Source organism: Typopeltis vanoorti, chromosome 2 (assembly GCF_054136105.1).
Source record: "Typopeltis vanoorti isolate ZY-2024b chromosome 2, IOZ_Tvanoo_1.0, whole genome shotgun sequence".
In the NCBI taxonomy this organism is placed as follows: domain Eukaryota; kingdom Metazoa; phylum Arthropoda; class Arachnida; order Uropygi; family Thelyphonidae; genus Typopeltis; species Typopeltis vanoorti.
In genome coordinates, this window is record NC_143550.1 from 156,777,459 (window position 1) to 156,804,325 (window position 26,867).

The 26,867-nt window shown below is 35.1% G+C and overlaps 1 protein-coding gene across 1 annotated transcript in view; it reads left to right on the forward strand.

The window, feature by feature from the left end:
• LOC150109560 (coiled-coil domain-containing protein 141-like) overlaps nucleotides 1-26,867 on the forward strand; it is a 451,763-nt gene that overhangs the window by 126,964 nt on the left and 297,932 nt on the right. Inside the window, exons 7-9 of the mRNA XM_090409020.1 lie at nucleotides 3,409-3,600; nucleotides 7,165-7,344; nucleotides 11,841-11,942. Coding sequence (XP_090265146.1) covers nucleotides 3,409-3,600; nucleotides 7,165-7,344; nucleotides 11,841-11,942 — 474 coding nt within the window. The remainder of the gene's footprint in view (nucleotides 1-3,408; nucleotides 3,601-7,164; nucleotides 7,345-11,840; nucleotides 11,943-26,867) is intronic.

A 26,867-nucleotide genomic window follows, 5' to 3' on the forward strand; every position in this document is an offset into this window, starting at 1 on the left:
ATAATCCATCGCAATTTTCTTCCAATTTGGAAGAAAACAAAAATAATCCATCGCAGCAAGTTTAAATACGAAAGATTATTCAAAGAATCTTCAGAAGCTCTAAAAAACGTTCCTAACCTCAACAAATTTGGGTGCATGAAACTGCCCCAAATTTGGGAGACTTTCATTATGAGAACTTCAGCCCAACTGCCAAGACTACCAAATTAGCCTGCAAGAGGGCACCATTAGGACTTTAGGAACAAAATTAGTTTCTTACTTTCTTCCTCATTTGCTTTGTTAGTTCCTTAGTGCACATACCATATCTTTATGTTCCTGAAGATGGCAATGTGACATTGCTGAAATATAGAAGTGAGTCATTAAAGTTATCTTTAATTAAATACTTCATATGCGTTGTTAATTCCATAAATTAATTACCAGTTAGGTATCTAATATCGTCACCTTACAAACAAAATGCACTAAGTCAAAAATTGCAGGTTTCGAATTTAGCTGTTAATTTTTATTTCAAAAAGTTTTTTTTTTGAACTTTTATTTTCAGGTGACGATATATTCTTTGTATCCCTTGTATTAGTGTTGTACAATTTGTAATAATACCGTATTTTGCATATCTTTTTTTTATAGAGTGAATTTTTTTACTGTGTGACAAAACGGGTCCCAAAAAGAAAGCTAGTGAGGGGAAAAAAAATGGAAAAATTTTCTTTATTGAACAGAAGAAAGAAATAATAGCAATACATCATTAAGGTGTGAAAGTTATGCAGCTATCTCGAATAATATATGAAACCAGTCATTCTACAATATCAACCATTTTGGCTAAGAAAGAAGAACTTATGATAGCCAAGGTTGCTAAGGGAACTTCAAGATTGAATGTCAGAGGGCTTCTTTTTGAGCAAATAGAAAATCTATTTCTAATTTGGATCAAAGAAGGAGAAATGGCGGGCGATACTACATCTCAAAAATGCCATCTGTCAGAAAGCTAAACAGATTTATCAAGATTCGAAAAAGAAGACTTCGGGATCAAGTTCTGAGGTAGATGATGATGATTTCGAAGGTAGCAGAGGTTGGTTTGACAACTTTAAAAAAAGAACAGGAATTCATAGTGTGGTCAGACAAGGAGAGGCTGCTCGTGCTGACAAAGCAGCAGCAGATAAATTTGTCAATAGCTTTACAAGAATTATAGAAGAAGGAGAATACCTACCTCAACAGGTCTTCAATTGTGATGAGACTGGATTATTTTGGAAGAAAATGCCCAACAGGACATTTAACACAAAAGAAGAAAAAACACTTCCTGGGCATAAACCAATGAATGATAGGTTAATATTGCTTTTAGCAGCAAATGCTAGTGGAGACTGCAAGGTAAAACCAATGTTAATCTATCACTCAGAGAATCTCCGAACATTCAAAAAGTTCAATGTCTCTAAATTCAATCTCGGTATTTCATGGAAGTCTAACAGCAACGCCTGGGTCACAAGAATAGAATTTAGAGACTGGATTCGCGAAGTGTTTGGATTAACTGTCAAAGCCTATCTTGAGCAAAACAATCTGCCTCTAAAAGCAATTTTAACCTTGGATAACGCACCTGGCCGTCCAACGGGCATACAAGAAGAGCTACCAGAGGAATTAGATTTTATCAAGGTGATTTTTCTTCCTCCCAAGACTACATCTCTGATTCAGCCTATGGATCAGCTGATAATTGCAAATTTTAAAAAACTTTACACAAAGACACTTTTTACCAGGTGCTTTGAAATGTGTGAGGCTACCAACATAACCCTAAGAAAAGTTTGGAAGGAAGAATTCAACATTGTCATAGCAATTAGGCTAATTGTAAAGGCTTGGCAAGAAGTAACAATGAAATGTCTCAAAGCAGCATGGAGGAAACTGTGTCCTTCCTTTGGTAATGAAGAAACTTCAAACGAATGACACAAATTGGTAAAGGATATTGTGGCAACTGCTCATGATCTTAACTTGGAAGTAGACGAAGAAGATGTTGAAGAATTATTGGAGATGCATGACTGAGAACTGCCTACTGATGAGCTAAAAGAACTTTTCAAGCAGCAATGTGAAGAAAAGGAAATGGAAATTTCATCTGAAAATGAGGATGGAGAGAGAAAGAACAAATTACGACTGCTGAAATCAAAAATGTTTTGACAAAGTGGGAGGAAGTTCAAAATGTTGCTATGAAATGGAATCCAAACAAATCTGAGATTATCAGAACTGCAGATCTATTTAATGAAAAGTCCATGCAGTTTTTGAGAAACATTTTAAAAAAGAGGCAGAAGCAAACAACCCTAGACGTGTTTTTTACAGGTCCATTTGTCAAAAAACTCCGAAGTGAGCCCAATTGTCCATCTGGTGAAGATTGATAATTCAAAACTGTTTTCATGAACAATTCATTTTATTAATGTTAATTGTTTTGTAGCAAATACATACGGTGTATTGTATAATAAATATATGATATTTACTATATTTGTATGACAATATGTACTATGGTTGTGGAGAGGAGCCAGAACAAATTAATCAATTTTCAATTAAATCTTATGGGGAATTGCACCTTGGATAACGATGGTAATCCTGGAACTGATTACTGTCGTTAACCAAGGCACCATGGTGCGTGTGTGTATATATCTATATATATATATATTTTTTTTTTTTTTGATGATCTTATATTTATTGTGTTTTAGACTTTTTTTGTTTCATTAGCACCAATTATGAGTAGGTCGACATATTATTTTGGCAATTCTTTTGTAGCTTCTGATGCCTCTTATGCTGATGATCTTCAGTTCCATTGAGCTTGAGGTTGCTCCATTAACTGACCTTTCACTCTTTGCCCTTGTTTCCTCTGATAAAAAGAGCAAATGCCTTGTTTAACCAGATAATGCTCCAGCTACCATGATGTCCCATCCATCTGTGTCGTAAATAACATCATATTTGTTTATGGTTTTAAGGTGGTACAGGATGCAATTTGGTTAGCTTAGTACATATCTAATGTGCATATCTAATGGACTTAATGATTTGCTAATCAGAAGATTGTGAGCTCATCTTCTTTCATTTGATATTTCTAGTTATCTGAAACTTTGATAGCTAGAAAAATGAGAGAGACAGCTTCCAAACATCTGACATAAACTTTAGTTTACCTGCAGATATTTTATAATTCATTTATAGTCTATGTAAGTTATCAAGTTAATATGTCATTCTTTTATTAAAACACAGTGGATAAATTATATAGTAAAATAGTTTGTTTATTTAATTAATTAGTTAAAATATAATCATTAATATCAAATAATTGTATATTTTGTATGTAGATAATGTTTGCTGTTGAATGCAACTATAGTTAACTTATTGTTGCTTGTAGATGAATGCTAAGTTCTTATTTAAATTAAAAGTTTAGTTTTCTACTGCTGTCTTCTTTTACAGGAAAAACAGGACCAAACAATTCGTTTGTTGCATAAAGCAGAACAGTTGTTTAATATGGGTTACCCATCAGGAGAGGAAGTTAAAGCTAAAGCATATACTATTTTGGCTGAAAGCTCTGAATTATTGGCCAACATGGATAACAGACTACAACTTCTAGATATGGCTAAGAAATTATTTGAATTAGCCGAAAAGGTATGAAAATGTTTTATAAAAATTTATATTTTCTATAATTAATATTTTATAATAAAACTCATCTAATATTTTGGCCATCTCAGTGGCCAAAATAATAGATGAGTTTTTAATGGTGCTTGTATTGTGCTTATATGTTTCTAATAATCAAAATATTAAAAACATCCTAATGCTAAAGGAAATTAATCAGAAACACACAACGGCCAGCCTGGCTGGCCGAATGGTTAGTGTGTGTCTTCTCTCCAGTCAAGAGGCTGCAGGTTCGAATCCCACCATGGGCAGGATGTTTGTGATTGTCTGTGGAAATATTAGTGGTGGTGGTCGGCAGTAGATGGCATTATAGTTGCAGTTAGTTGGTGAATTGTGAGTGGTGGAAGCAGAGTAGATGCCCTCCTTCGAGGTGACAAATAATAATAACATACGAATACAGGCATCAGCTATAAATAGATTGCTTCTGCAAGATGCTGTCTGTGTTCAAGACACTCCAACAAGTGACAAAAGTTGAAGTCAGATGAATCAGTAAGAAATATCTCGGTAACTTTTGCCCTTCTAGGATGGCCACTTTTAACAGAATCTAAGATATGTCAAAACTGGTGTGATGAATAGGATGTATTAAGTCAGTATCAAGAAAGCTGATCATTGTGAGAGCTGATTAGCAAATCATTAAGTCCATTAGATATGTGCTCCAGTTGGTCAAATGAATGTTCGCTATGGCTAGGAGCTGTGAGGAAGTGTAATGGAATGTGGTGTTGGTCACTATATTGAATTGAGTACAACAGCAAACAGCTATGATGCTATGCCTATCTGTTAAAAACAAGCAGATAACAGCTGAAGCAAATGAAAAAATATCTGCATCTGAGACACCCAAGAACTGGAGAATGATAACATGAAAAAATCGATTTTCAATCCTGTTATTTCATATAAACAGAAGGACAAGAGTATAGAGACAACACGAAGCCATGGATCCATCACATATGGTCAAAACAATGTAATGCAATGGAGTGATGGTATGGAGATTATGTTTTTCTGACACCTTTAGGCTTCTTTGATATTACTAGGGTAAGGGCTGAATGATATAGCCTACCTGATCATTATTAATAACCAAGTACATGTTGATCATGTTGATCATTTACCCTGCATTTGATGGACATTACCAACAGGATAATGTACCATGTCATATGAATGTATAACCTGACAGTGACTTGGTTAATGTGGTGTAGAAAGTGTTTTCATTTGGTTACTTGCCAAGAAATTATATTCTTGTTTAATTGTGCAAATATAAGAAAATGAAGTTTGAAGTATCTTCATTACTAGGCTACTTGTATATAGAGGCTGATGACTTCACATCAGTTGCTTTAGTATATCTCATAATGCAAAGCATACTTCCTTTTGTAAGTATAATTTCCTTAATAACCAAGTGAAAAAACTTTCTACATCTAGCACTGATTCAGAGTATTTTAATAATAAGGTGATACACTATTTTACCACTTCTATTTGTGAAATATATGACTTCTGCATTAATTGTTGGTATCTTCCTGGTTCTTGCTTCCACTGCTGAGACCTTGGTAAAGGTTTCAGCAGAATAACTTCCTTATCTTTGCATGTCAAGGTTGGTTTCACTAGTGGAATTATCCTTTGAGTTTTTAATAACTTTGAACTGATAGCCATTTTTACATAATTTCACACAATTTCAGTCTGTTTAAATCATTCTGCAAGTATTGCAGATCAGCCATTCTTGATACCAGGATGACTGATATTTTTGCTGAATCATCACAAAAAGCTGTATGTCTTCTGTCATGTCCTCCCCAATGTCAATAATGTATAGATTGAATATCAATGGACCAAGAACTGATCCTTGTGGTACACCATTAATTATCTTACTCTTGCAGACTTGCATCCCTTGTATACTGCTCTTTCATATTGTCAGTCAACCCTCCTCTTATCCATGTTAGTATTTTATAATCCAATCCTATATTTTCCAATTTATGCAACAGTCTTCCATGCTGTATTCTGTCAAAAGCCTTAGTAAAATCCAAAAGTATCATGATGTATCTATTCCTCTTATCTAATTCAATGATAGTTTTATTATAGAATGTGTGCAGGTTCCTCAAACATGACCTTCCATTAGTAAATCCATGCTGTTCATTGTAAAGGATAGATTCTGTGTCAACTCATTTCTGTATGTAAGCCCTAACCAGTTTTTCAAAAATCTTCACCACCACTCCAGAGATACTGATAGATTGACAATTGGATACATCAGTCTTTGCATCCTTCTTGTGCAGTGGGATTACCATATATTCTTTCAACCCACCCATGTGGAATCTTCCTTGTTCTGGGACTCAAATTGTATAGCCTGGTCAAAGGAATAGCCAGTTCAACCGAACAATCTTTTAACATCTGTGCTGATATCCAGTAAGTCCCTATTGCTGAATTCTTATTCAGTTTGTTTTAGTTTGTGTAACAACTCTTCTTCATACACCTGAGTTTCTTCATCCATTGAAGGGATAGCACCTCCTGATGGTATCTCTACCTTGTCCTGGTGGAGGGGGGGGGGGGGGCTTGCACATTCCAATGATCCTGCGAGCTATACCAGTGGTAGCATTGCTACCAGCAGGAATTCAGTGTCAAAAGCAGTGGACAGAAACCGGTTGTTCAGCACCAAAGAAGATGAAGTTGGTTTTCCATCAGCAGGAAAGGTCATGGCATCAGTGTTTTCAAGGTGAAGAAAGAAAGATATGATATTTAGATTAGCTAGAATATTTGTGGTTTTTTTCAATACAGATGGTTTTTTTCAATGTGTTGGAAGTTCTTAATGAAGGCGTCTGTGTGTTTAATATGGTCCTTTAGAACATTGGCTAGATGTTTTGATAAAAGATAAGTAGGTAAACTAATGCCATCTACAACTGGCCTAGAATGCCAGTGTTTTTTACTTTGAGTGTTCCATATAGTTGGGAGTGTTAAAGGGAGCATTGATTCCAACTCTTTCTTTAAATCTATAGGCAAACTTATATTGTAATAACTCCTACACCTTTTTATGTATTTTAGTAATGTTGTGGTTCATGTTTATTGTATTTTTTGTTCACCCTAATCCAGAAGAAGCCACTGTATCTCTGGCAAAACTAGTAGGTTTTCATTTTTATGTTGTTCTGACTAAAATAAATCCATTGTATTTCCTTTTATAATTGATTTTTATTGGTTGAAAGTCTACATAATCATCTATTTGGATATTTGTTACGAAAGACATAAATGAAGTAATCACAACTGTTTCATATCATTTTCATATTTTAAAAACATACTTATGGCAATACAATTAATGATTTTAACCAAAAAAAAAATTTGAAAAGGATACAAACAATAAGATATGAAAGAGTTTTGATCATAGTTACTCTGTTAATTAGCCTTGGAGGTATGATTATTTACCATGGTTGGATGATAGGGCTTAGACATCATGTGAGTTACTGTATTTTATTTATTTATGTTTGTGTCTATATTATTGTTTGTGTTAATTATTTCACATTATTTAAGTGTTTGTACATGAATTATTGAGTTAATTCTCACTTTTTATAGGCTTTAATTAAAGTATCAGAAATTGAATTACATCTAGAAAAAAGCTCACCACAACTTAGTCAGATGGCACATCTGGAGAGACAAGCCGATGATCTTATCACAAATGCTTTGGAAGAAGGTTATGCTATACTTAGCAGAGTTCAGAAAAGTGAACCTGGAGCTGGAGGAGTGGCTCGAAAAGTTCGTATAATTTCATTAATATTTTTAAAAAAAAATTTATATTTTAAAAAAAAAATCTTAATAAAATTTAAAAACAATATAAAGATATACATATCTTTATATTGTTTTGTTTGATATCTTGTTATTTTATGATGGATTTTTTATCAATTTCATGACATATACTTCTAATCAATGTAAAATATTGATTAAAATAAAATAAAAGTTGATTAATTTTCTTTGTGTGTATAAGAAATATCTTGAAGTAGATGTTAGTTTGATCTGAAAGATTCCTCTTTACCCATCCTTAAAACAGAATGTTCTTCACCCAGCCACTCTTGATTTCATGTTCTTTGGTGTTGCAAAGGCATTACTGCTCCATCCAAATAACTGAAATAACTCTTTCTGGAATGAAGGACTTCATCCTTCATTCCATACCTAAATCACATCCAGACCTTATCCAAACCTTGGTTTTGGATAAGGTTTTAACAAGTTTTGGAGTGTTTTAACAAGAATAAAACTGATTTTGTGCATTGATTTTTTACTATGGATGAGACTTGGATTCACCATTACACACCAAAATCCAAACAGCAGTCAAAACAGTGGACAGAAGCCAAAAGAAATTCAGTATCAAAAACAGTGGACAGAAGCCAGTTGTTCAGTGCCACAGAAGACAAAGTCGGTTCCATCAGTAGGAAAGGTCATGGCATCAGTGTAGATGAAATAGATGAAAAAATTCATCAGAAAAGACCCGGTTTGCAGAAGAAAAAAATCATCTTTCATCAGGACAATGCACCTGCCCACAAAGGTGTTTTGGCAATGGGAAAATTAAGGGATCTGCCCTATGAATTGTTGGAACATCCACCCTATTTCCCAGATTTCACTCTCTCTGACTTCTATCTCTTCCCCAAACTAAAACTCTGCCTCGCTGGTCAGCATTTTTCTTCGAATCAAGAGGTGATTGCAGCTGTAGAAGGGTATTTTGCAGATCTTACTGAGAACCACTACAGGGACGGGATAATGGTGCTGGATCATCACTGGAATAAATGTATTAGTCTTAAGGGAGAGATTATGTTGAAAAATAAAAATAATTTTGAAATTAAAAATTCGTTTTTTCATTGTTAGGCCGATAACTTTTCAGACCACTCTTGTAGGTATTTTCATGGAAGCCATTCTAGTGGTCTCATTGTTACCATGAATGAATGTTCCCCTTTCATTTCTTTTTATCTCTGTGCTTTAGAGCAAGCTTCTTTCCCATAGAGTTTTCCCCCGCAACTTTCATCCTGTAAGCAGTCACCTTCAGGAGGATTTTAATAAGTTGGACAGTTGGACAAAGGAATGGGTATGTCAGTTTAATTCAACTAAATGTAGTGTCTTGAAATTTTGGATCCAGCAATGGGAGGTTGCATGCCGTGTTGATGGAACTGTTGGAGTAGGTGGACAAGGTAAGGAATCTTAGGATGGTGATTGATAGAAATTTAAACTTTAGGGAACACATTGTATAGATCGTGGCAGAAAGATCGTGGAACAATGGGATGCAAAGTATACATTTGGTAGGGAAATTTTGGAGAAAATTGAGTAGATAAGAGACTTTAGAGCGGTGGACAAGTATCTGAAATTCAGAGGTCACATTGCATACAATGTGAAGTTGCGACATCAGATAATGACAATGATGTGGAGGACCTTGACATGCAGAAATAAAGAGGTTCTGGTTCCATTGTATAAGGCTTTGATCAGGCTTCATATAGATTGTTGTGCACAGATTTGGTCCCCTGGCTTTCGTGGTGATGAAGATATTATTTCCAAGACCCCTTTTCCAAGACCTGGAGTCAAAGACTCATCTTGGAAAGTGTTCAGGGAAGACTGACTAAGGTGTTAACTGGTCTTTGGGATGTGGAATATAAGATAGATTCAGGGAATGCAGTTGCAAAACCTTGTAAATAGGGGGGAAGAGAGGGGATATGATTGAGACATTTAAATTGGTAAAGGATTGTTACCAGGTTAATGTGTAAGAAATTTTTCATAGAATGGGGTAAGGGGATAGAATAAGGGGACATTCCTGGAAGCTATATAAGGAGGGTGTGAGCAGGGGACATAAAGAGCAAGTTCTTTGCATGAAGATTGGTTGGTGGGTGGGTGGAATGCATTGCCTGACATTGTGGTAAATGCAGATACATTGAATGAGTTTGTATAATATAAGCTCTTCTGATTAGACATTTTATGATTCCTGTCTTTTGACAAGGATGATGGGCGATTCTTTAAGAATATAACGACCTGTGAACGTCGGTTTCCTGTAAACTGTAGTTGTAAGAGTATTTGCAGGTGACCAGATGAGGAGAATGTCTAAAAATGATAACTGGTTGTTTTTTTCCATTTCCATAATAAACTTTATACGATGATGTAAGGAATTGATACTGTTTAAAAAAGAAGGTAAGGAGTCTTTGTTGTGAGGCCATACAGTAAAGATGTCATCTATATATCTTACCCAAAAGGATGGTTGAGGGAAAATAGATGAGAAGAGGAAAACTAATTGTTCTACTTCTAATTTTCTACAGAAAGAACCTTTTATTATCTAACAGCACATGAAACTCAATGGCTTTTCCGAAAAGAGTACTGTATAATCTGCCACTAAACAACAAAGATTCAATACGTCGTGTTCTAATTCCATACATCTCCAGGATTTCAGAACCTCTCTCAAGAATTCTGAAGAAATATGAGTTAACAGCTACTTATTCACCTATTAACAAATTATCTTCCCATTTTCCTTCTCCTAAAGGCAAACGCTCAACTATGTCTCTTCCTGGAGTTTATCAAATTCCCTGCAACTGTGATCTCTCCTATTTTGGACAAACTGGACGCTCTAGAAAAAATAATCCAAGAACATGAATCCTCCATTCATCACAATAAACCCAAAAAATCTGGATTGGCTCAGCATGGGATAGAAACTAACCACAACATCCTTTTGTCAAAAACTCGCCTCTTACGTAGATCCCGCTATAAATTTGAATGTTTATTCAAAGAAAGTGTAGAGGCCTTACTCCATTGTCCTAACCTGAATCGGAATGACTGTATATCTGTATCAAAAATCTGGGAAAGTCTAATCAGGATAACTCATTATTTCATATTAATTTTATGTTATTTAAAATTATTGAAATTATTAATTAATATCTTTATTTCAATCATGTCTCTGCTTAAAATATTGCCTTTAATACTTATATAACATCTTATATACAATATGCGATATAATATCATGCGGCTTGTTCTATTTTTAAATAATCTATTGTTTGTATTTTTTAAAACTGTTCTTATAGTGCCACTGAAGATGGTCTGCAATTTTCAGACCGAAATATTTGTCTAATTAAATATCTTTCTTGTGTTTACGTGCTTATATTATACAATCTTTATGTCACAAGTATCCTTAAAATATCAAACATTGAATGAGTTTAAAGCACAGTAGGATGGGCTTTGTGTGTTGTGTGCCTCCCACTATGAATCTTTTGATTCCATGGAGGTCTGGTAGTAATAATAATAAGGATTGGTCATTATGTCAGAAGCTTTAGTTGTTATGTGTGTGTTTTTTCAGGCCACGTGAAAAAATCTTCTCAGTTTTGATCTTTTAGCAATCCCAAACTGAAATTCATTGCTGAAATTGCTACTGCTACTTGCTTATCTGTTCACATAGTGCATCCATCAACATTGTCAAAGCAAACATCTGGTCGGTAAGACAAACAAAAAATGAAATGGATATAGAAACTTAAAGTGAGTAATAAACTAGATCTTAATGCTATAGAATATTTATGGTCTATGGTAAAGCCATGTGTAGTGGCCATTGCCACCATCCCTTCTCAGCTGAGCTCCATATTCATGGATCAAATGCTACTCTTCTTCATTCACTTCCTCTTTTCTGTCATCTTAAAAACAGCCCCTCTTCACATATACTGTATTTGAAAAAAAAAAAAAGAGTATTATCTACAAGCATTCAGGTATAATGGCAATTATCTTTTTTTCTTTCTTTCTGAACTTCTGTCCTCCACAGGGTTAGTATACAGTTGAGTTAAACCTGTAGTGTTTAGTATATCATCATAAAAAATGAATTAAAAGATGATACATGCTAAACATGGCATCTTTTTAATAAGCTGGTTAATTTCAATACATTAAGAAGCAGATACGAATATATAAGTTGCAGACAACCAGTGTTATCAAAGTTATTAATAAAATTCTGAATTTAATGCAAACTTAATATAATTTGCATTTTTTTAACATATTAAATATATTTAAATTATTTATACATAGCATACAGTTAAAAATAACAGAAGATATATTGAAGTTTTAATAGTATAATTTATTAATTTAATTTATTAGATTTTTGATAAACTAGAATACATTAATTTTAATCATAAATAAAACATGATACTTTAGTGATAAATGTGTTTTATTACAGATTTTACTTAAGCTTTTATATTTTGGCGGAATAGTGGTATGATGCATAAGTTTTTTTTTTTAAAATTCTCTTCTATTAGGTAGAAGAACTTGAAGAATGCCAAAAAAGAATTAATGAATTGTTTTCCATCATTACAAAGAAATCTTCTGCTTATAATGCACTTTATGAAAAGTATAACAATGTAAGTAATGGAAGCAATTTTTTAAGTATATTTTGATATCATTATTACTATTATTATTACGGGTATCTCCATGGAGTCAGTAGACTCATCACAATAGATATTGTTTTGATAGTTTGAATCTCCCGTGATGAGTCTACTGACTCCATGGAGTCAGTAGACTCATCACGGGAGATTCAAACTATCAGAACAATATCTATCATATCTCTTCTTGAATTCATTTACAGACGAAGAACTCACAACTGAGTCAGGCAATGCATTCCACTCATTCACCACCCTCTAGGCAAAAAATCTTGTTCTCATACCCTTGTTAACCACACTTTTCCTTAATTTCCAGGGATAGTCTCTTGTTCTTCCATCACTATCACACAGCTGAAACATTTCCCCTGCATCAATCTTATAAAAACTTTTTAGTAATTTAATTGTTTCTATCATATCCCCTCTTCTCTGCCTATCAACCAACCTCTGTAATCCACAAGCTCTCAATCTATCAATGTAGGGAGCATTTTTTACATCATTCACCAACTTAGTCACTCTCGTCTGAATCCTCTCCACAACCTCCTCATCTCCAAGGAATCCAAGTGACCAGACTTGAGCACAGTAATCCAAATGTGGAAGTATCAATGCTATAAAGGGGAATAATAACCTCTTTATCTCTGGATGTTAGTGTGTTCCTCAACTACCAAGTAATCCTATGTGCAATCTTAGACACCTTAGCAATGTGTCCCCTGAACTTCATCTCCCTATCTACCAACACCCCTATGTCCCTAGCCTCATCAATCTCTTGAAGTACTGTTCCATCAATGTAGTACACAGCTGGTAATCTTATTACCTATTACATTATTTACCATTCTACTAGCTTATTTAAATCATCCTGCAAACTTTCAACATCAGCTTGATTTTTTATTGCGCTACCCGACTTTGCATCATCAGCAAACAACTGAACATCTCCCTTTAAGCCATTTCCTATATCATTTATATACAAATTAAACAACAATGGCCCAAGCACAGAGCCCTGAGGCACACCACTGGGCATCTGCCTCATCCTGGACTCTGCTCCTCCATACACCACTTTCTGGTATCTCTCCCTAAGCCATTCTCTTATCCATATCACCAGTTTAATATCCATCCCCATCTGCTCCAATTTGTGCAACAGTATTCCATGGGTATCCTGTCAAAAGCCTTAGCAAAATGCAGAAGTACCACTGTGTAGCCATTTCCTTTTTCCTTTGTCCAACTCAGATGTCATTCTATTATAAAAAGTTAATAAATTGCTAAGGCAGGATTGACCTTTAACAAAACCATGTTGGCCCCTATAGAGCATATCCCGATCCACCCATTCTTGAATTTTGTCTTTCCAATTTTTCCAATAGTTTTACCACCACTCCCGAGATGGTGATTGGTCTGTAATTAACTACCACAGTTTTAGAGCCACCTTTATGCAAAAGAACTATAGAGACCATACCAGAGTTCAAACTTAAGTTAAATAACCAAGTAAGAGGTATTGACAATTCCTTTGCACATTCACGCAAAGTCATTCCTCCTTTTACTTGCCATATAGCAGAAGAACTCTTTGGAATTACTCTTGATTTCCTTGGCTATGGTCTTGTCATAATCTGATTTAGCTTTTCTTACTATGCTGGTAACCTTCCTAGCTTGAGCCTTGTACTGCTCATGGGTGTACTGATCACCTTTCTCTTTGTAAATTCCATAACATTTTTTTTTTTTTGCAAATCATGCTTGATACTAGTACTCATCCATCTAATGCCTACCTTGTTTTTCTTCCTGACCATGAGATTACATTCTGATATTGCCTTCCTCAGATATCTGCTGATTTTATCCCATGCACTGCTAACATCTTTCCCCTGCAATATGTTCTGCCATGGGACGGCTGTAAGCTCACTTCGAAGCTTGTTATAATTGCCTAACCTGTAGTTCCGTATATACCCCTTAACCCCTTAATGCACTCAACCGAGTTAACTCAGGTCCAAGAAACTGAATTTTTTTCTGTGCACCCAAGTTAATACGTGTGACTGTGAATATTAGTGTCACATATAAATACAACTGAATATACATGCTAGACAATTTTTACGTTATATTTATTACCCTATCATGGATAGTGATCAAGACTGGTTATTTAGTTCAGAAGATGAAAGCGGGAAATGCTTCAAGGCCATAAAACAGTTTCTACATTTTTCAAATAATGATGGATTTGATCCAGCAAATGACCCTCACCCAAAGGAAATTGGCGGAAAAACGACCGCTTTCTGATTTTTAATTGGTGCATTAAGGGGTTAAGAGAGAAATCCACAAATTTTGCAACCTCCCAAGTCAGTACCACATGATCACTCTCACCAATTAGAGGTAACGAGGACACCTTACTTATGCATATGTCCTCTGAACCAATGACCAGGTCCAACACTGTCACACCACGTGTTCCTTCAGTTATGTGCTGTTTCAAGTAATTATCTCTTAGAAGATGTATGAATTCCACTTCCTTTTTGCTACGTGATATTTCCTCCTTCCAATTGATTTCACCATAATTAAAATCCCCCCATAATAATCACTAACCCTGCACCCATTGCACTAATTTGCTGATGCATGAATTATATCACCCCCTGTACTTCCTGGCCTATAGCAGCAACCAACTGTACATTTGGTTGCTTTGGTCACTATTTCACACCAGACTGCCTCAAATGAACTATCATTCACATGCATATCTATCCTCTTGATATACTACTTTCTTTGGTTGCAACTCATCGGCTGTCATCAACAGTACTCCTCCCCCCCCCCTCCCTCCTCCGTTCTATCTTCTCTATCCTCCCTGAAAATACTGTACCCATCACATACATTCATTTCCATTAACCACATCTTCTGCTGACAGCCAAGTTTCACTAATGCCTACAACTTTTGGTGAGATTGCACTGACTAATTCCAAAAATTCTTCCCTCTTATTTCAAATGCTTCTTGCATTAGTATACAAAAATTGCAGACTCCCTTTAGTTCTTGTACCAGCTTTAGAACTAATATACATGTCACTAATTTCGGTAGTCCCATCCTTATTTTTATCCACTCTATTCTGCAATTTATTCCATGAATAAGGATGAACAAATATACAATTACTGCATAAGTTTCCCCCTCTTGCACTCAAACTTTTCAATTTTAGTACTATTGCTAATTCTGGGCAAACTTTGAATTAGAAGACTCATTGTGGGATGCCAAGCTATTACAGACCACAGTACATATCATTCCTATCGTTGAAAGCCCTTTCTTTTAGTGTTACATGGTGATCAGCATTCATTTTTGAAATTATGGATTCTACAGCCGTGTTAAAATGACTCTTTTTATTATCCCGACGTTTCGAACTTCATATCAAGATCATCATCTGGAGCATACATAAATATACAAGACAAGCTACGTTACATTTCAAACCGAAAGCTAGAGAAACAATGATTTCATCACATGCTACTCACTGGCATGACCTCTAGTGAAAAAAAAAAAATAAAACATTACATCATGATAGATTTAATTTATGATTACATGAATAAACATTCTTGCTTACAGATGGCTTTCCTTCCAGTAACAGTGATGTCCTATTTCTATTATTACAATTGTTATTTTTGATTTTAAAAAAATAAAAATAAATAAATAAAATAAAATAAAAAATAAAATAAATTATTTATAAATTACAAGATGAATAAACATTCTTATAGATTTTTTCTTTAACAGTGATGTCCTATTTTTTATTATTAAAGTTGTTATTTTAGATTTAGGATCCTGGATTTTCTACAGTCCTGTTTATAGTTGTTCTTAGAGAGGAAGGATTCTTGGGACGAATATATGGCTTCCATATGTATGGGATTTTTATGCCATCATTATTGTTTAGATTGGGATGGTTGATAACGATCTCACAAGTTTCTTAAATTTGCGTTCATACCATGTTTTGGTATGAACGCAAACTAGTGCTTTTCCAGTCAATTCTATGTAAGGTGTTCAGGACATGATCAGAAAGGCCAGCTTCACCATAATTATTATATTTGATGTGTCGTTTATGTTCTTTTTGTCTGATCGGAATTGTGCGTCCTGTTTCTCCTATGTATAGTATGTTGCAGGTGCAGTAAATGCGGTATACTCCAAGGTGGGCCAGCGGGAGGAGTGGGTCTTTGGATGAGTTGAGTAAGCTTTTTAATTTTGCAGGAGGTTTAAAGGTGGCTTCGAGGTTGTATTTTTGTAGTACTCTGTTTATTTTGTCTGATGTCCCTTTAATGTAGGGAATGGTTATAGTTTTACTGTACTCTGGTTTATCTTTGTTTTTTATTGAGGGCTTGTAGAGAATTTTGTTAATAGTGTTTTGGCTGTATCCATTTTTTTGAAAAGTATTGCTGATCACTTTAAATTCGTCTTTCAGTGCCTGTTCACTGGAGCAGATCTTCAGAGCCTTGTTTTTTAGAGTGTTGATGAAACCTAGTTTTTGTGTTGGGTGGAGGTGGTAGGAGTTTATGTGTATATATTGGGCAGTACGTGTCAGTTTCCGGTAAACAGTGAAGGAAAGATTGCCCAAAGGAAGACGTGAGAAGCGAATCTAGAAAGGGCAGTGAGTTATGTTTTTCAATCTCAGTTGTGAACTGTATATGTTTGTGTTGCTTGTTTAGGTGGCTAAGGAATGTGTCTAGCGACCATGAGACCAGATCGTGAGAACATTGTCAACGCATCTAAGCCAGACTTTGGGTTTTAAAGGGGAGGAACCTAAAACAAGTTGTTCAAAATGTTCCATATAAAAGTTAGCAATCGGGGGGGGGGGGGGGGATAATGGCGAGCCCATGGCTGTGCCTTCTTTTTGTAGGTAGAAAGCATTTTGCCATACAAAATAACCAGAACGTAATACATGCGCAAAGAGCGCTGTGATATCTGGAGGAAATTTGTTCTGTAAAAGAAGAATTGTGTCATTAATTGGAACATTCGTAAAGAGGGCAGAGATGTCAAAACTAACTAATAGATCATCTTTTTCTAATGTAATGTCTTTGATGATGTTTATGAAGTGTTGTGTGTTTTTGATATAGGAGAGGGGAATGACTTACCAACTCCTTGAGTGTTGCCGCTAATTTTTTTGGCTAAGTAATAAGTCTGGCTATCAATCGCTTCAACTATGGGCCTTAATGGTGTGTTTTCTTTGTGAATTTTCGGAGCCCATAAATTCTCTAAGCAGTAAGCAGTTCCAAGCGTAAGCAAATACCTGGATGATATAGTGCAGCAACTGACCCTTAAGGTAGTGCAAACTGAGGCAACTCATAGCAAAGGTGGAGCAAGTTCCGATCACTATTCTTGATATTTTTTACCCATAAAGTGAACTTAGCTCCTAGGAGCTGTATTACTGTTCTACATTATGAGAGAAGGTCACTACCCAGACCGGTTTCAACCTTTATTGAGGTCTCATCAGTGAGTAGGTAGACCTAATTAATAATACCAAGTTTGTATAAGAACATGAAATCAAGAGTGGCTGGGTGAAGAACATTCTGTTCTAAGGATGGGTAAAGAGGAATCTTTCAGATCAAACTAACATCTACTCCAAGATATTTCTTATACATACAAAGAAAATGAATCAACTTTTATTTTATTTTAATCAATATTTTACATTGATTAGAAGTATATGTGATGAAATTGATAAAACAGAACTTGCATCCCTTCTCTGAGAATTGCCAAGACGTGTCCTAATAAATTACTAAATATATGAAGAGCCAAAGGCTTCAATTTGGTGACATAACTTATTTAAGTTAAGGGATATTACATCCCATATTGTTTTTTAGCCGAATAAGAAACTCAAAGAGTTTCATGCCGAATATAGAAACTGTATAAAGTTCGGCGATTCCAAGTGTAAGCAAATACCTGGATAGTGAAGCAACTGACCCTTAAGGTAGTGCAAGCTGAGGCAACTCATACCAAAGGTGGAGCAAGTCTGATCACTATTCTTGATATTTACCCATAATGTGATCCGCACTAATTAGTTTGGCAACTCCTATAGGTAGAGATGACTTTGCTAATGCTTCTGCCTGGTATCTCCACTTGGGCCTGGCTCCCTCTGAAGAGACCTCAATAAAGGTCGAAACTAGTCTGGGTAGTGGCTCTTCCCTTAATGCATAACATTATCATATCCGCAAGGAGATGTGTTTTGCATTATGGGAGATACTGAGATAGGAGTGATGTTAGCTTGCTCCACCTTTGCAACGAGTCACATGGTGTTGTATCACCTTACCCCAGTCCTGAAGATACTTTCAGGCACAAATTTTGTTTGCTCACACTTGGATAAAGGATTAAACTAAATATATTACATCATTACTAACTTCCTATCTACAATTTTCCTCCAAATCAGTCTGTTACTTGTCAAGACTCCAGCAGCGGGAAGGAGTGATGACAAGAGGCCATCCCTGGAAGTTACTAAAGGAAACTGTGAGCAAGAGGGTGAGGAGTGGTTTCTTTAAATGGAGGGTGGTGAACCGTGGAATGCATGGCCTGATGGAGTGGTGAGAGCGAGAAAGGTCAATGAGTTTAAAGAGTGGTATGATAGCCTTTGTGTTTCCTACGGGAGACCGCCCATCGATGAGTCTTGACAGACTTTATGTTCTTAGGAAGTACCTCCCACGATGAGTCTTTTGACTCCATGGAGGCCTGAATAATAATAATAATAATAATTATCAGATCTTATATTTCTATCATCTAAGTCACTTTGTACCGTATCAATCCACCTATATCTTGGTCTTCCTCTGGGTCATTTTCCTTCCAGCCTAGCAGAGAACTTGTTTTGCTAATCTTTACTCGCCCATTCTGTTTAAGTGACCATACCACCTGAGATTAGCTCTGCTAATGCATTCTTAGATGCTGACAATGTCAACTTCTCTCCTAATATCCTCGTTTTTAATATGATATTGCCATTGATGCTGACAATGTCAACTTCTTTCCTAATATCCTTGTTTTTAATATGATATTGCCATTGATGCTGACAATGTCAACTTCTTTCCTAATATCCTTGTTTTTAATATGATATTGCCATTGATGCCATCTTGTTCATGGCTGTAATCTTTCTCAGGACTACCCTAATCTGCAGTCTCTAGTCTTTGGTCAAGTGTTTTACTTCTGACCCAGCTCTTAGATCCATAAGTTAAAATTGGTTTGAACACTGTCGTGTATACAGCTAATTTAGTGTTCCGACTAATTTCTCTCTTATTCCATATGAATTTATTCAATTGACTTCCTACCATACCAGCTTCGTTGATTCTGTTGTCTATTTCCATATTTAATTTACCATCTTCACTAAAAATCGTGCCTAAGTTGCTGAAATGTTTTACTTGTTCCACAGGTTCTCCATTCACAAGCCAGTTGACATTTTCAATGATTCTGCCTATTTTCATTGTCTTTGACTTTTTATTGCTGACCTTCATACCATATCTATTACAACAGTTATTCAATTTAATCAAGGAATCTTGCAGAGTCGTAGTGGATTTATTGATAAGTATAACGTCTGCATAAAGCAAAGAGCTCACATTAACATCTCTAATTTTGATATCATGTTTAATACCACTTTCCTTCATAATGTGATCCTTATAGATAATGAATAACAGAGGGGATAATGTACATCCTTGTCTGACACCAGATTTAACATCAAACCATCTTCCTGTACTTCCTTCAGTTCTAACTGCTGACTTATAACTTAAATAAAGACTAAGTATCGCTTGATATAATGCCCCATTAACACCATATAACTGTAGTGTTTGGAATAGATTCTCTCCTGGCACCTTGTCATATACCTTTTCCAGATTGACAAAACTTAAATACAGATCTTTTTTATATTCCCATGCTTTCTCAAGTATTTGTCGTAAAGTGAAGATCTGATCCTGAGAGCCTCTATTTGGCCTAAATCCAGCTTGTACTTCACCAAGCTTTTCTTCCACAATTCTTCTCAACCATTTCTCAAGTATACTTGCATAAATCTTGCCAGAAACACTCAGTAGGGAAATACCTCTGTAATTCTCACAATCAGTTTTATTTCCCTTTTTATGTATTGGTACTTTGAGAGCTCTACTCCAATCATCTGGAATTCGTCCCTCTGTCCAGGCCTTTTGAACTATGCAGTGCAGTCACTTTAAGACTTTTATACCACCATACTTCAGCATTTCTGGTCGAATATCATCTACTCCTACTGCCTTTCCACATTTCAAGCTTTTGATGGCTTTTTCTACTTCAAGTATGGATATGTATTCTTGACTGTATGCGTGTTGAGTTTTTTTACCACTGTGCTATCACTGCTTGTTTCATTTAGCAGTTTTTTAAAGTAATTACTCCATACTTCAAGGATATCTTTTTCTCCCATTTTCGTGTCACCTTTATCATCTCTGATTCTTTTTACAGAACTCTTTCCTCCGTTTCTGAGCATCTTCAACAACCTCCAGAATATTTTGCCCCCTTCTTGATATTTATTTTCTATATTCTTGCCAAAGTCCTCCTATGACTTTTGTTTAGCTTGTTTTACACAGTGTTTAGCTCTCTCACATTTGTCTCTGTATTCTCTAAGAGCACAAGCTGACTTATTTGCTAGGAACTTTTAATAAGCTTTCTTCTTTTCCTTCACTGCCTCATTAACTTCATATGTCCACCATATTTTTCTGATTTTTCTATCCTTGCAGACAACCTCATCATATTCCTCTCTGGCTGAATCAATCAGGGTTTTCTTCAAGGCTTGCCACTGAATCTCCAAGATTTGATTCCTGTTCTCAAATTCTTCCATTTTTTCTGTAATAATCTTTGTTTATTTTAGTCTACAGTTCACATCTAAGAGCTGCTCAACTTTTATTCGCTTTAAAACTTTCTTACATGTTATTCTTTTCAATATGAAATTCAATTTTATCCTGCTCAAAACTAAATAGTGATCACTTACAATTTCAAATCCTCTGTACACTCTGGTGTCTAGATTGTCAGACATACAAAAATATTTTTGTATGTCTGACAATCATTTCCTACTCTGCTATTTAGATCCCCAACAATTTAGATCCCCTACATTTCCTTTTTCATTATGTCAGTTGCTTTTTCTAAAGCATCAAAAAATTCCTCCACTATTTGTTTATGCTATTTGTTTTATTATCTAAATAGCACATGATAAGTGTTTCCCAAACTTTCAGTATTCACATACCCCTTGTAAAATTTTAGTAACATCAGTATATTACTCCCATCCCCTTCTCAGGCAAGAACAATTTGGGAGAAATTATAATAATATTCCATCCAAGCACAAAAAATTCTATTATAACATAAATATTAAACAATATTATTTTTTAATATTTACATTATAATAAATTAAGCATGAATGAGTTCTTTCTTGAAGTTACTGCAATTATTTTCACTTCCTTCACTGTTTTCTATTGCATGTTTCAAACATTCCATTTTTAGGAAATGATTCATCTTAAATGGTTTGAGAAATATAAAAGAGAGAGATATTAATATTTGTTAAATATTTAAAAATTAATTATTATTAGACTATTCTTCAACATTTGTTAATAACCAACAACAAAAACACAGCTACTTAAAAAAGTGTCTGTGCACATATAACCTGTACATTCATCACAACTTATGACACAAAGGTGATTAAAAATACATAAGATGCATGCACAGGTGCTGAAACAATCACTGAGGACCATTACATTTTAAGATTCAAATGATTCTAAAATTTATTGGAGCATTCCGACCACTTGGTTAGATCTATTTGAATTTAAACCTTCAATGCAAACAGTTCAAACTACACAGTCAGAATGCAATATGCCATCAACCAGATGCAGTCGTGACGGAGGTCATTTGATACATGCAAAGAGACACATTTTGTTTAAAACTTCCTTTGGAATTTTTAGTTATTAAAAAATAATTATAGAATAAACCTACACTTATCTTAAGCTTTGAAGAAAACCCTGGTTGATTCAACCAGAGAGGCATGTGGTGAGGTTGTCTGCAAGGATAGAAAAATCAGAACTTGGTGGATAAAGTAAGTTAAAGAGGCAGTGAAGGACAAGAAGAAAACATATCAAAAGTTCCTGGCAAATACAGGGTGTTCGGGATAAATTTGACATATTTATAATTAATTATATTTTTCCGTAAGTTACATGTATTAACACACACTTCTCTTCATTTAAAAGTTTGGACCCTTCTTCATTCATATACAAGATGTCAGAAAGGATGGATAGCTGGAACCCACCTGAATCATGGAAGAGAATAACTTGTATCATGATGATTCGTGCCCGCCATCAAAATAAGGATATTACGACTGCTGCCCAATGCTCCCTGAATACAGTAAAAACAATCAGGCATGAACTAGAGACTTGCAATGGTGACTACGAGGATGTAGCAAGAAGAAAGATCCCTAGCAGACGATCTGATTGCGTTCGTACAGCAGAATTCCTCGCAAATCTGCAGGAACAGGTGTTGAAGAACCCTGGCATTGGAATTCGGGCTTTGTTCGTGGAGTTGCTAACTGTAGTCAAGCCCTGGATAACAAGAGTAGCCAATGGTAGGCCGTATGTATGGCAGCAGGATTCGGCCCCTTGCCACACCTCTGGGAAAAGTCAAAAATGGTTGTCTGAAAATTTCTACGACTTCACCAGTCCAAATGTTTGGCCTCCAAACTCCCCAGACCTTAATCCCATGGATTATTTTGTATGGGGCGCAGTTGAAAAAGACACCAATCGCACTTCCAGTAATACAAAAGCCCAGTTAATGGATAAAATTAAAACAGTTTTTGCGGCCCTTCCCAGGGAGACTGTAGCATCAGCTTGTTCGAGGTTCCGAAGCAGAATTGAAGCTGTGATCGATGCTAATGGTGGTTATTTTGAGTAAATCTTGTTGATAGTATTGTAATTAACTCTGCCTGTAATGTTTTTTTGTCAATTCATTAAATTTAATAGATACAAAGAAGATTTTCTTTTTCCTTACGAAACTGTCAAATTTATCCCGAACACCCTGTAAGTCAGCTTGTGCTCTTAGAGAAGAGAAATGTAAGAAAGCTAAACGCTGTGTAAAATGAGCTAAACAAATGTCATAGGAGGACTTTGGCAAGAATATAGAAAATAAATATCAAGAAGGTGGCAAAATATTCTGGAGGATGTTGAAGAAGCTTAGAAATGGAGGAAAGAGTTCTGTGAAAGGAGTTAGAGATGATAAAGGTGACATGAAAACGGGAGAAAAGGATATCCTTGAAGTATGGAATAATTACTTTGAAAAACTGCTAAATGAAACAAGCAGTGATGACAGCACAGTGGTAAAAAACACTGCCCAGGCATTCAGTCAGGAATACATATCCATACTTGAAGTAGAAAAAAGCCACCAAAGGCTTGAAATGTGGAAAGGCTGCAGGAGTAGATGATATTCGATCAGAAATGCTGAAGTATGGTGGTATAAAAGTCTGAACTATACAGTGGCTGCACTGCATAGTTCAGAAAGCCTGGACAGAGGGATGAATTCCCGATGATTCGCGTAGAGCTCGCATAGTACCCATATATAAAAAGGGAAATAAAACTGAATGTGAGAATTACAGAGGTATTTCCCTACTGAGTGTTCCTGGCAAGACCTATGCAAGTATACTTGAGGGAATTGTGGAAGAAAAGCTTGGTGAAGAACAAGCTGGATTCAGTCCAAATAGAGGCTGTCAGGATCAGATCTTCACTTTACGACAAATACTTGAGAAAGCATGGGAATATAACAGAGATCTGTATTTAAGTTTTGTCGATTTGGAAAAGGCATATGACAAGGTGCCAAGAGAGAAGCTATTCAATACGCTACAGTTATATGGTGTCAATGGGGCATTATATCAAGCAGTACTTCGTCTTTATTTGAGTTGTAAGTCAGCAGTTAGAATTGAAGGAAGTACAGGAAGATGGTTTAATGTTAAATCTGGTGTGAGACAGGGATGTACATTATCCCCTTTGTTATTCATTATCTATATGAATCACATTATGAAGGAAAGTGGTATTAAACATGATATCAAAATTGGAGATATTAATGTCAGCTCTTTGCTTTATGCGGATGATGTTATACTTCTAAATAAATCCACTACAAGTCTGCAAGATTCCCTGACTAAATTGAATAACTGTTGTAATAGATATGGTGAAGGTCAGCAATAAAAAGACAAAGACAATGAAAATAGGCAGAATTGTTGAAAATGTTAACTATGTTGAACGGAGAACTTGTAGAACAAGTAAAACATTTCAGCTACTTAGGCACAATTTTTAGTTGAGATTAGTCTAATGACTCCCTGGAGTTGCCCGTAATAATAGTAATAATAATAATTATTACTATTTATTATTATTATTACCCCAAGACCTCATGAAGTCAAAGACTCATCTGAGAGGTTCTTTTATCACACACACATCTCATCATACCATGTCTTAAACACACTCAAACACCTTGCAGACACCACACTCTCAGGCAAGGCATTCCAATTCACAACTCTGCACAAAAAAAACCTGCCTCTCATTCCCCTACTCACACCTTCTTTATACAGTGGTATGAAGAGGGTGTGGAATGTGGTAAATTAAATGGCGGTAAAGATGGAAAAGATGGTAAATTAAATATGGGAATAGACAACAGAATCAACAAAGCTGATATGGTAGGAAGTCAATTGAATAAATTCATATGGAATAAGAGAGAAATTTGTCGGAACACTAAATTAGCTGTATACAAGACAGTCTTCAAACCAGTTTTAACTTATGAATCTGACAGTTGGGTCAGAAGTAAAATGCTTGACCAAAGACTGGAGACCGCAGATATGAGAGTCCTGAGAAAAATTACAAACATGAACAGATGGCATCAATGTCAATATCATATTAAGAATAAGAATATTAGGAAAGAAGTTGACATTGTCAGCATCCAGGAATGCGTTAGCAGAGCTAATCTCAGGTGGTATGGTCACTTAAATAGAATGGGGGAGGAAAGATTAGCAAAACAAGTGTTCTCTGCCAGGCCGGCAGGAAAACGACCCAGAGGAAGACCAAGATATAGATGGATTGATATGATACCAAGTGCCTTAGATGATAGAAATATAAGATCTGATAATGTTGGAGGCTTGACAAGTAACAGACTGATTTGGAGAAAAATTATAGATAGGAAGTTAGTAATGATGTAAATTTTTCATGTAGTACTATCATATCCTGTACACCCCTTGAGGGTACATGGCAGGAATTTGATAACGATGACCTACACTTATCTGTGACAAAAATATAAAAGTAATCAAAATTAAAAAATAAGTGCCTCATATCCCTTAAAGATCTTTTGCGTATCCCTTATTACACGTATTACACTGATCTAGATGAATGAATGTATATTATATAAATAGGATATATATATTTTATAACTGCAAATAAATAAATACATAAATATATAGTAGTACTACTTGTTTCATTATCCTAAGTAGAGCACATATGATTGAATGAACATATATAAATATAATATATTATATAAATATAAATAAAGGAGGCTCCAAGATTTGAGGCTACAAATTATCAGCCGATCATTTTTGGAGTGGTGGTTAAAGAAAATATCTAGGTAATGTATGGGTAGACAAGAATTGTATACTATATGGGGGGAGGAAGGAATACAGCATGATTTAGTGAAGGGTAGGTCATGCCTCAGTAACTTAGTCACTTTTCATAATAAAGTGATATCTGAATTTGATAAAGGTAATGGCTACATGGTGATACTGCAAGGAATTCTGATATATAAACTGCAGCAAGTGGGGATGGATATAAATTTAGTAATAAAAGGCAAGGGTGGCTGATGTAGAGATACTAGACAGTAGTTTATTCATTAGTAGAGTCCAGCAGAAGGCCTGTGATTAGTGTTGTGTAATTGCAGTGCTCTGTAATTGGGCCACTACTGTTTAATTTTTTATTTTATTTAATTTATTTGTTTATTTTTTATGGAGAGCCCATGCGCAAGAGGTTGGTCAACCTATAGTACATTAGTACTGTGGATGGATGAACATGTATGTTAATGATATAGGAAATGATCTCAGGAGAAGTATTAAGTTGTTTGCCAATGATGCAAAATTGAGTAGAGCAATAGTCAATAATGATATTGAAAATTTTCAAGATGATTTAAATAGACTGGCAATATACACAAAAGAGAGTGGGTATCAATTTCATCGGGCAAAGGTTTAGGTTATGCATATTGGGATGAAAAGATTACCAGCTGTAGTAATCTTTAGGAAATTGAAGAAGCCAAGGATGGTAAGATTTATGCAAGTATATATGGTACATAGCAAAAGTGGCTAAAACAACTTATAAGATTACTTATTTATGAAGAACACCCTGAAAAGAAGAAATAAATAGGTTATTATATTAGTATATTTCTTTATAAGCCTTGGTAAGTCCCCATCTGAACTACTGTGCACAGATCTGGCAATCTGTTCCTTTCTTTTGGTGTTACACGGTGATCAGCATTCATTTTTGAAATTATGGATTTTACAACCGTGTTAAAATAATTCTTTTTATTATCCTGACGTTTCAATCTTCATATCAAGATCATCATTTAGAGCATACACAAATATACAAGACAAGCTCTGTTACATTACAAACTGTAAGCTGAAGAAACAATGAATTAATCACATGTTATTCTACTGGCATGACCTCTAGTGAAAAAAAAAAAATTACATCAAGCTAGATTTAATTTATGATTACTTGAATAAACATTCTTTCTTACAGATAATTTTCCTTCCAGTGACAGTGATGTCCTATTTTTTTATTATTACAATTGTTATTTTTGACTTAAAAAAAAAAAATATATATATATATATATATTATTTATAAATTACAACAAGAATGAATATTCTTTCTTACAGATTTTTTCCTTAGCCACGCTAGTGGCCAGGACGTATATATATACATCCAAGTTACCATGGATGTG